The 11416-nt window shown below is 52.8% G+C and overlaps 1 protein-coding gene across 1 annotated transcript; it reads left to right on the top strand.

Moving 5' to 3' along the window:
- Nucleotides 1-710: 710 nt before the first annotated feature.
- On the top strand, nucleotides 711-9920 carry LOC121843931 (DNA excision repair protein ERCC-5-like). The gene is made up of 4 exons (XM_042313818.1): nucleotides 711-1235; nucleotides 1578-1697; nucleotides 7909-8122; nucleotides 9869-9920. Exons 1-4 carry the CDS (start codon nucleotides 711-713, stop codon nucleotides 9904-9906), a joined length of 897 nt encoding a protein of 298 aa, XP_042169752.1. The 3' UTR covers nucleotides 9907-9920.
- The last annotated feature ends 1496 nt before the right edge of the window (nucleotides 9921-11416 follow it).

The raw sequence follows: 11416 nt of genomic DNA, 5'->3' as shown, positions 1-11416 counted from the left end.
CATGGATAGCAGCTTCTCAGACGAGGAGGAGGAGGAGGAGGAGGGGGGGGTGGCAGTGTGTCTCCTCGTACCCTCCTGGCCATTCAGCGAGCCACGGGAGAAGAGTTGGACGTAGGCCCGTCCCCATACGCCACCATGATTGGCAGTTCTCCTGTTAAGCCCCACCCTCCCAGTCCCCAGCGTCCTGCGAACCGACTGTTCGTCATCAGCAGCTCAGAGGAGGAGACTGAAGGGAAGGATACGCCCCTGTGGACAACTCTGACCAAAGAGGACATGCTTGGGGTGGAGAAGGGGGATGAGCAACAGTCGCCTCTCCCCCTTCGCCTCCCCATTCCTCCTGCGGACAGGGTGCTCCTCAGCATGGAGGAGGAAACCGTCACCAGGAGGAGCAAGGAGGAGGAGATTCTGAGGAGGAACAGAGAGGAGTTGGAGCAAGCCATTGACAACAGGAACAGAGCTTTCCACTCTGCAGTGGGTCAGGGGGACAGTTTGGGTCAGGCTCTCTGTGTTATTCCCCCATCAGGCCTTGGTCTAAACAGAGAGGAGGAGACTGGGAGGAGCAGCCTAGTGACTGGGCCTTTACCTTCATCGCAGGAGGAGAGGAATGGACAGAACACCGGGGAGGAGAGGAATGGACAGAACACCGGGGAGGAGAGGAATGGACAGAACACCGGGGAGGAGAGGAATGGACAGAACACCGGGGGAGAGGAATGGACAGGAATGGACAGAACACCGGGGAGGAGAGGAATGGACAGAACACCGGGGAGGAGAGGAATGGACAGAACACCGGGGAGGAGAGGAATGGACAGAACACCGGGGAGGAGAGGAATGGACAGAACACCGGGGAGGAGAGGAATGGACAGAACACCGGGGAGGAGAGGAATGGACAGAACACCGGGGAGGAGAGGAATGGACAGATTGTGAAGATGGAGGAAGGCAAGGAGCACAGTGAGGAGGACAGTGATTCAGGGAGCTTCATTGACGTGTCTGAGGGGGAGGAGCTAAAGGAGGAGGAGACAGATGATTCGCTGATAGAGGTTGGAGGCGGTACTCCAGCTAAGGCACAGGAAGACGTGGCCAAGAAGGAGGAAGAGGAGGAGGCTTTAAGTAGCAGAGCTATCCCTTTGGAAGAGAGGGAGGAGGACGAGGAGCCCCAGCCTCCCACAGAGCCCAGCCCAGATCCTCCTGCCCCAGCGTCTGTTCCTCTACCCAACGAGTGGGAAGACATCAACGTGGTAAGATAAGTACTGCTTACATGTAGTGGTGAAAAGACAGAGCATGGGGATGGAGATGACCAGGAAATAGACAGGAAAATGTCTGTTTCTCTGTGTGTGGTTGAGATGTGTTGTTGGAGCTTTTTGTACAGTAGAGATTTGAGGATGCTGTACCTGTGTTGTCCTGTAGGGGGAGCTGTTTGTACAGTACAGATTTGAGGCTGCAGTACCTGTGATTTCCTGTAGTTACTGTGTACAGTAGTGGAACTGGGTTGATGCAGTACCTGTGTTGTCCATCAGGAGGAGCTGTTACTGTGTACAGTAGTGGAACTGGGCTGATGCAGTACCTATATTGTCCACCAGGATGAGCTGGTGGCGCTAGAGAGCAGTCTTGGAGAGCAGCAGTCCAGGCTGAGGGAACAGAAGCAGCAGCAGGAACGCATCGCTGCCACGGTTACCGGACAGATGTGTCTGGAGAGCCAGGTAGGGGAGACGGTCAACACACATTTAGTCAGCCTGATAAAGGAGACAGTCAACACACATTTAGTCAGTCTGATAAAGGACACAGTCAACACACACATTTAGTCAGTCTGATAAAGGAGACAGGCAACACACACATTTAGTCAGTCTGATAAAGGACAGTCAACACACATTTAGTCAGTCTGATAAAGGAGACGGTCAACACACACATTTAGTCAGTCTGATAAAGGACACAGTCAACACACACATTTAGTCAGTCTGATAAAGGAGACAGTCAACACACATTTAGTCAGTCTGATAAAGGACACAGTCAACACACACATTTAGTCAGTCTGATAAAGGAGACAGTCAACACACACATTTAGTCAGTCTGATAAAGGAGACAGTCAACACACACATTTAGTCAGTCTGATAAAGGAGACAGTCAACACACACATTTAGTCAGTCTGATAAAGGAGACAGTCAACACACACATTTAGTCAGTCTGATAAAGGACAGTCAACACACACATTTAGTCAGTCTGATAAAGGAGACAGTCAACACACATTTAGTCAGTCTGATAAAGGAGACAGTCAACACACACATTTAGTCAGTCTGATAAAGGAGACAGTCAACACACACATTTAGTCAGTCTGATAAAGGACACAGTCAACACACACATTTAGTCAGTCTGATAAAGGAGACAGTCAACACACACATTTAGTCAGTCTGATAAAGGAGACAGTCAACACACACATTTAGTCAGTCTGATAAAGGAGACAGTCAACACACACATTTAGTCAGTCTGATAAAGGACACAGTCAAGTCAGTCACAAAGGATTTAGTCAGTCTGATAAAGGAGACAGTCAACACACACATTTAGTCAGTCTGATAAAGGACACAGTCAACACACACATTTAGTCAGTCTGATAAAGGAGACAGGCAACACACACATTTAGTCAGTCTGATAAAGGAGACAGTCAACACACACATTTAGTCAGTCTGATAAAGGAGACAGTCAACACACACATTTAGTCAGTCTGATAAAGGACACAGTCAACACACACATTTAGTCAGTCTGATAAAGGACACAGTCAACACACACATTTAGTCAGTCTGATAAAGGAGACAGTCAACACACACATTTAGTCAGTCTGATAAAGGAGACAGTCAACACACACATTTAGTCAGTCTGATAAAGGAGACAGTCAACACACACATTTAGTCAGTCTGATAAAGGACAGTCAACACACACATTTAGTCAGTCTGATAAAGGAGACAGTCAACACACACATTTAGTCAGTCTGATAAAGGAGACAGTCAACACACACATTTAGTCAGTCTGATAAAGGAGACAGTCAACACACACATTTAGTCAGTCTGATAAAGGACACAGTCAACACACACATTTAGTCAGTCTGATAAAGGAGACAGTCAACACACACATTTAGTCAGTCTGATAAAGGAGACAGTCACACACACATTTAGTCAGTCTGATAAAGGAGACAGTCAACACACACATTTAGTCAGTCTGATAAAGGACACAGTCAACACACACATTTAGTCAGTCTGATAAAGGAGACAGTCAACACACACATTTAGTCAGTCTGATAAAGGACACAGTCAACACACACATTTAGTCAGTCTGATAAAGGAGACAGTCAACACACACATTTAGTCAGTCTGATAAAGGAGACAGTCAACACACACATTTAGTCAGTCTGATAAAGGACACAGTCAACACACACATTTAGTCAGTCTGATAAAGGAGACAGTCAACACACACATTTAGTCAGTCTGATAAAGGAGACAGTCAACACACACATTTAGTCAGTCTGATAAAGGGGTTTTTAGTGTGTTTGTTTTCCGTCCTGCTCCAACAGGGTTCATAGTGGGTGTGATTGTCTGTGTATCATGTGCCTGTTTAAACACTATCTGATGGATGTGGCCAGCACCTGACCCCTGACCCCTGACTCTGACCCTGCCCCTGACTCTGACCCTGCCCCTGCCCCTGACTCTGACCCTGCCCCTGACTCTGACCCTGCACCTGACCCCTGCCCCTGACTCTTCCCCTGACTCTGACCCCTGACTCTTCCCCTGCCCCTGACTCTGACCCTGCCCCTGACTCTGACCCTGCCCCTGACTCTGACCCTGCCCCTGACTCTGACCCTGCCCCTGACTCTGACCCTGCCCCTGACTCTGACCCCTGCCCCTGACTCTGACCCCTGCCCCTGACTCTGACCCTGCCCCTGACTCTGACCCTGCCCCTGACTCTGACCCTGACTCTGCCCCTGACACTTCCCCTGCCCCTGACTCTGACCCTGCCCCTGACTCTGCCCCTGCCCCTGACACTTCCCCTGCCCCTGACTCTGACCCTGCCCCTGACTCTTCCCCTGCCCCTGACTCTGACCCTGCCCCTGACTCTGCCCCTGACACTTCCCCTGCCCCTGACTCTTCTCCGGACCCTGACTCTGACCCTGCCCCTGACTCTTCCCCTGCCCCTGACTCTGCCCCTGACACTTCCCCTGCCCCTGACTCTTCTCCGGACCCTGCCCCGGACTCTTCCCCTGCTCCTGACTCTTCCCTGACTCTTCCCCTGCTCCTGACTCTTCCCTGGACTCTTCCCCTGCCCCTGACGCTTCCCCTGCCCCTGACTCTTCCCTGGACTCTTCCCCTGCCCCTGACGCTTCCCCTGCCCCTGACTCTTCCCTGGACTCTTCCCCTGCCCCGGACTCTTCCCCTGCTCCTGACTCTTCCCTGGACTCTTCCCCTGCCCCTGACGCTTCCCCTGCCCCTGACTCTGACCCTGCCCCTGACTCTGACCCTGACTCTGACCCTGCCCCTGACTCTGACCCCTGCCCCTGACTCTGACCCCTGCCCCTGACTCTGACCCTGCCCCTGACTCTGACCCTGCCCCTGACTCTGACCCTGCCCCTGACTCTGCCCCTGACACTTCCCCTGCCCCCTGACTCTGACCCTGCCCCTGACTCTGCCCCTGCCCCTGACTCTGCCCCTGCCCCTGACTCTGACCCTGCCCCTGACTCTTCCCCTGCCCCTGACTCTGACCCTGCCCCTGACTCTTCCCCTGCCCCTGACTCTGCCCCTGACACTTCCCCTGCCCCTGACTCTTCTCCGGACCCTGACTCTGACCCTGCCCCTGACTCTTCCCCTGCCCCTGACTCTGCCCCTGACACTTCCCCTGCCCCTGACTCTTCTCCGGACCCTGCCCCGGACTCTTCCCCTGCTCCTGACTCTTCCCTGACTCTTCCCCTGCCCCTGACGCTTCCCCTGCCCCTGACTCTTCCCTGGACCCTGGACCCTTCCCCTGCCCCTGGACTCTTCCCCTGCCCCTGACGCTTCCCCTGCCCCTGACTCTTCCCTGGACCCTGCCCCTGGACCCTTCCCCTGCCCCTGGACTCTTCCCCTGCCCCTGACTCTTCCCTGGCCCTTACTCTTCCCGTGCCCCTGACACTTCCCCGGACACTTCCCCTGCCCCTGACTCTTCCCCGGACTCTTCCCCTGCCCCTGACTCTTCCCCTGGCCCTTACCCCGTGCCCCTGACACTTCCCCGGACACTTCCCCTGCCCCTGACTCTGCCCCTGGACTCTTCCCCTGCCCCTGACTCTTCCCCTGGCCCTTACTCTTCCCGTGCCCCTGACACTTCCCCGGACACTTCCCCTGCCCCTGACTCTTCCCCGGACTCTTCCCCTGCCCCTGACTCTTCCCCTGGCCCTTACTCTTCCCGTGCCCCTGACACTTCCCCGGACACTTCCCCTGCCCCTGACTCTGCCCCTGACTCTTCCCCTGCCCCTGACTCTTCCCCGGACTCTTCCCCTGCCCCTGACTCTTCCCTGACTCTTCCCCTGCCCCTGACTCTTCCCTGGACTCTTCCCCTTCCCCTGCCCCGACTCTTCCCCTGACCCTTCCCCTGCCCCTGACACTTCCCCTGCCCCGACTCTTCCCCTGACCCTGCCCCTGACTTTTCCCCTGCCCCTGACCCTTCCCCTGCCCGACTCATCCCTGGACCCTTTCCCTGCCCCTGATACTTCCCTGGACCCTGCCCCTGACTCTTCCCTGGACCCTGCCCCTGACTCTTCCCCCGCCCCTGACTCTTCCCCTGCCCCTGACTCTTCCCCTGCCCCTGACTCTTCCCCTGCCCCTGACTCTTCCCCTGCCCCTGGCTCATCCCTGGACCCTTCCCCTGCCCCTGACTCTTCCCTGGACCCTGACTCTGCCCCTGACTCTTCACTGGACCCTGCCCCTGACACTTTCTCTGGACTCTGCCCCTGACTCTTCCCCTGCCCCTGACTCTTCCCCTGCCCCTGACTCTTCCCCTTCCCTGGGCTCTTCCCCTACCCCTGACTCTTCCCCGGACTCTTCCCCTGCCCCTGACTCTGCCCCTGACGCTTCCCCGGACTCTTCCTCTTCCCCTTCCCCGGACTCTTCCCCTGCCCCTGACTCTTCCCCCGCCCCTGACTCTTCCCCGCCCCTGACTCTTCCCCTGCCCCTGACTCTGCCCCTGACGCTTCCCCGGACTCTTCCCCTGCCCCTTCCCCGGACTCTTCCCCTGCCCCTGACTCTTCCCCCGCCCCTGACTCTTCCCCTGCCCCTGACACTTTCCCTGGACTCTGCCCCTGACTCTTCCCCTGCCCCTGACTCTTCCCCTTCCCTGGGCTCTTCCCCTACCCCTGACTCTTCCCCTGACTCTTCCCTGGACCCTTCCCCTGCCCCTGGACTCTTCCCCTGCCCCTGACTCTTCCCTGGACTCTGCCCCTGACCCTTCCCCTGCCCCTGACCCTTCCCCTGCCCCTGACTCTTCCCTGGACTCTTCCCCTGCCCCTGACTCTTTCCCTGCCCCCGACTCTTCCCCAGCCCCTGACCCTTCCCCTGCCCCCGACTCTTCCCTGGATTCTTTCCCTGCCCCCTGACTCTTCCCCTGCCCCCGACTCTTCCCCTGCCCCCGACCCTTCCCCTGCCCCCGACCCTTCCCCTGCCCCCGACCCTTCCCCTGCCCCTGACACTTCCCCTGCCCCCGACTCTTGCCCTGCCCCTGACTCTGACCATATTCTACTATCTGTTTATAGCAGGGCCTTGTTGAATACATGTTTCTGATTGGCTTGAAAGGGCATTATTTCCATGTGACGGTAGAATTCAGTGGCTACAGTTCATTCTTACATGCTCTATGTTTTGAGCTGCTTTTGAAAGCAAAAGTCAAATTGAAAACATTTATTGGCGTTGTTGATTTAGATTTTCATAATAGCAAGCTATAGGACTGATAGTTTGGTTAGCTAAACAAGCTAGGACTGATAGTTTAGTTAGCTAAACTAGCTAGGACTGATAGTTTGGTTAGCTAAACTAGCTAGGACTGATAGTTTGGTTAGCTAAACTAGCTAGGACTGATAGTTTGGTTAGCTAAACTAGCTAGGACTGATAGTTTGGTTAGCTAAACTAGCTAGGACTGATAGTTTGGTTAGCTAAACTAGCTAGGACTGATAGTTTGGTTAGCTAAACTAGCTAGGACTGATAGTTTGGTTAGCTAAACAAGCTATAGGACTGATAGTTTGGTTAGCCAAACAAGCTAGGACTGATAGTTTGGTTAGCTAAACTAGCTAGGACTGATAGTTTGGTTAGCTAAACTAGCTAGGACTGATAGTTTGGTTAGCCAAACAAGCTAGACTGATAGTTTGGTTAGCCAAACAAGCTAGGACTGATAGTTTGGTTAGCCAAACAAGCTAGGACGGATAGTTTGGTTAGCCAAACAAACTAGACTGATAGTTTGGTTAGCCAAACAAGCTAGGACTGATAGTTTGGTTAGCCAAACAAGCTAGGACTGATAGTTTGGTTAGCCAAACAAGCTAGGACTGATAGTTTGGTTAGCTAAACTAGCTAGAACTGCTAGTTTGGTTAGCTAAACTAGCTAGGACTGATAGTTTGGTTAGCTAAACTAGCTAGGACTGATAGTTTGGTTAGCTAAACAAGCTAGGACTGATAGTTTGGTTAGCTAAACTATTACCACAGCAACTACTGTAGCTATCTAGTAAACATGCTAACGACTTCAGTGAATGTTGAACACATGTTTAGCTGCAAATGTGTTAAATTATAGCCATGTTATAAAAAGATTAATAATCAACTCTGGGCTCTGTGTTTTCTGGTAAATAATACAACTCTATTTTAGAAAGCCCCCCGGTCGTCGTCCCCTTACCGGGTCTAATGTTCCGTGTGTCTTGTCCGTCAGGAGCTGCTGAGGTTGTTTGGCGTACCCTTCCTGGTGGCTCCCGGTGAGGCCGAGGCCCAGTGTGCAGCCCTGGACCGGACCGACCAGACCCACGGGACAATCACCGATGACAGCGACGTATGGCTGTTCGGAGGAAGACACGTCTACAAGAACTTCTTCAGCCAGAACAAATACCTAGAATACTACCAGTACGTAGATCTACAGAACCAACTGGGTACGTAGACCTACAGAACCAACTGGGTACGTAGACCTACAGAACCAACTGGGTACGTAGACCTACAGAACCAATTGGGTACGTAGACCTACAGAACCAACTGGGTACGTAGACCTACAGAACCAACTGGGTCAGTAGAACCCTAGCAGTACGTAGACCTACAGAACCAACTGGGTACGTAGACCTACAGAACCAACTGGGTCAGTAGAACCCTAGCAGTACGTAGACCTACAGAACCAACCGGGTACGTAGAACCCTAGCAGTACGTAGACCTACAGAACCAACTGGGTACGTAGAACCCTAGCAGTACGTAGACCTACAGAACCAACTAGGTACGTAGAACCCTAGCAGTACGTAGACCTACAGAACCAACTGGTTAGAACACTACCTACCCCCCACCCAAACCACTAGACGCCAACCCCCCACCCAAACCACTAGACACCCAACCCCCCACCCAAACCACTAGACGCCAACCCCCCACCCAAACCACTAGACGCCAACCCCCCAACCCACCCACCCAAACCACTAGACACCAAGCCCCCCCACCCAAACCACTAGACGCCAACCCCCACCCAAACCACTAGACGCCAAGCCCCCCAAACCACTAGACACCAACCCCCCACCCAAAACCACTAAACACCAACCCCCCACCCAAACCACTAAACACCAATCCCCCAAACCACTAGACACCAACCCCCCACTCAAACCACTAGAGACCAACCCCACCCAAACCACTAGACGCCAACCCCCCACCCCCACCCAAACCACTAGACGCCAACCCCCCACCCACCCAAACCACAAGACACCAACCACCCCCCACCCACCCAAACCACTAGACACCAACCACCCCCCACCCACACCACTAGACTACTCTCTCTAACCCTAACCCTCCCCAGGCGTGGACCGTACCAAGCTGATTAACCTGGCCTACCTGCTGGGTAGTGACTATACGGAGGGAGTCCCGGGGTGGGCTATGTGACGGGCATGGAGATACTCAACGAGTTCCCTGGACCTGGCACGGAACCAGTCAGCATGTTCAGGTCAGGACCGGGGGTGACTGGGGGTGGTGGTGTCTGGTGGGGGGTTGGTGTCTGGTGGTCTGGTGGGGGGTTGGTGTCTGGTGGTCTGGTGGTGGGGGGTTGGTGTCTGTGGTCTGGTGGTGGGGGGGTTGGTGTCTGGTGGGGGGTTGGTGTCTGGTGTCTGGGGTTGGTGTCTGGTGGTCTGGTGGTGGTGGGGGGGTTGGTGTCTAGTGGTCTGGTGGTGGGGGGTTGGTGTCTAGTGGTCTGGTGGTGGTGGGGGTTGGTGTCTAGTGGTCTGGTGGTGGGGGGTGTGTCTAGTGGTCTGGGTGGGGTGGTTGGTGTCTAGTGGTCTGGTGGGGGGTTGGTGTCTGGTGGTCTGGGTGGTGGTGGGGGGGGTTGGTGTCTAGTGGTCTGGTGGTGGGGGGTTGGTGTCTAGTGGTCTGGTGGTGGGGGGTTGGTGTCTAGTGGTCTGGGTGGGGTGGTTGGTGTCTAGTGGTCTGGTGGGGGTTGGTGTCTGGTGGTCTGGTGGGGGGTTGGTGTCTAGTGTTCTGGGTGGGTTCAGGGTATTGTGTGGTGATGAATAGTGAATGAGTGGTCCTGTGTGACTCAGTTGGCCAGTGTGACTTTAGCTATGGTTGTGGGTTCAATTCCCTCAGAGATCACAGAGACACAGCTGTTTTGCTTGACTCGGTCTGTCTGTGCTTTCTGTCTCCGTTTACCCTTCCAGTGAGTGGTGGTCCTTGGCCCAGCAGCAGCAACGTCTGACCTCTGACCCCGTGACTCCAAGGTCAAGAGGAAACTGAGAGGGCTTCAGCTGCGGCCGGGCTTCCCCAACCCTGCCGTGGCAACTGCCTACCTGCAGCCCAGCGTCGACCTATCAGAAAGCTCCTTTAGCTGGGGCCGCCCACACCTCGACCTCCTCAAGGAATATCCTCTAGGAGAGTGTGTGTGTTTGTGTGTGTTTGTGTGGTGTGTGTGTGTGTCTCTGTGTGTCTCTGTGTGTATCAGTGTGTGTGTGTGTGTGTCTCTGTGTGTGTGTGTGTGTGTCTCTGTGTGTGTATGTGTGTGTCTGTGTGTGTGTGTGTGTGTGTGTCTCTGTGTGTGTGTGGGATGTTCTGTGTCGTCTTTGGGACCAGTTTTCCTCAACCCTCAGCCTACGTTCTGTGAGAGTCGTTTTGGTTGGAACAGCAGGAAGACAGAAGAGACTCTACATCCTGTTATCAAACAGCTCAACACACAACAGGTATTAGTCTGGATCAACAGGTATTAGTCTGGATCAATAAGTATTAGTCTGGATCAACAGGTATTAGTCTGGATCAACAGGTATTAGTCTGGATCAATAAGTATTAGTCTGGATCAACAGGTATTAGTCTGGATCAACAGGTATTAGGTATTAGTCTGGATCAATAGGTATTAGTCTGGATCAATAGGTATTAGTCTGGATCAACAGGTATTAGTCTGGATCAATAAGTATTAGTCTGGATCAACAGGTATTAGTCTGGATCAACAGGTATTAGTCTGGATCAATAAGTATTAGTCTGGATCAACAGGTATTAGTCTGGATCAACAGGTATTAGGTATTAGTCTGGATCAATAGGTATTAGTCTGGATCAATAGGTATTAGTCTGGATCAACAGGTCTGGATCAATAAGTATTAGTCTGGATCAACAGGTATTAGGTATTAGTCTGGATCAATAAGTATTAGTCTGGATCAACAGGTATTAGGTATTAGTCTGGATCAATAGGTATTAGTCTGGATCAATAGGTATTAGTCTGGATCAACAGGTCTGGATCAATAAGTATTAGTCTGGATCAACAGGTATTAGGTATTAGTCTGGATCAACAGGTATTAGTCTGGATCAATAAGTATTAGTCTGGATCAACAGGTATTAGTCTGGATCAATAAGTATTAGTCTGGATCAACAGGTATTAGTCTGGATCAACAGGTATTAGTCTGGATCAACAGGTATTAGTCTGGATCAACAGGTATTAGTCTGGATCAACAGGTATTAGTCTGGATCAACAGGTATTAGTCTGGATCAACAGGTATTAGTCTGGATCAACAGGTATTAGTCTGGATCAACAGGTATTAGTCTGGATCAATAAGTATTAGTCTGGATCAACAGGTATTAGTCTGGATCAATAAGTATTAGTCTGGATCAACAGGTATTAGTCTGGATCAACAGGTATTAGTCTGGATCAACAGGTATTAGTCTGGATCAATAGGTATTAGTCTGGATCAACAGGTATTAGTCTGGATCAATAAGTATTAGTC

The sequence above is a fragment of the Oncorhynchus tshawytscha genome, unplaced genomic scaffold (assembly GCF_018296145.1).
Source record: "Oncorhynchus tshawytscha isolate Ot180627B unplaced genomic scaffold, Otsh_v2.0 Un_contig_837_pilon_pilon, whole genome shotgun sequence".
In the NCBI taxonomy this organism is placed as follows: Eukaryota; Metazoa; Chordata; class Actinopteri; order Salmoniformes; family Salmonidae; genus Oncorhynchus; species Oncorhynchus tshawytscha.
This window is presented reverse-complemented; position numbering and strand designations above follow the sequence as displayed.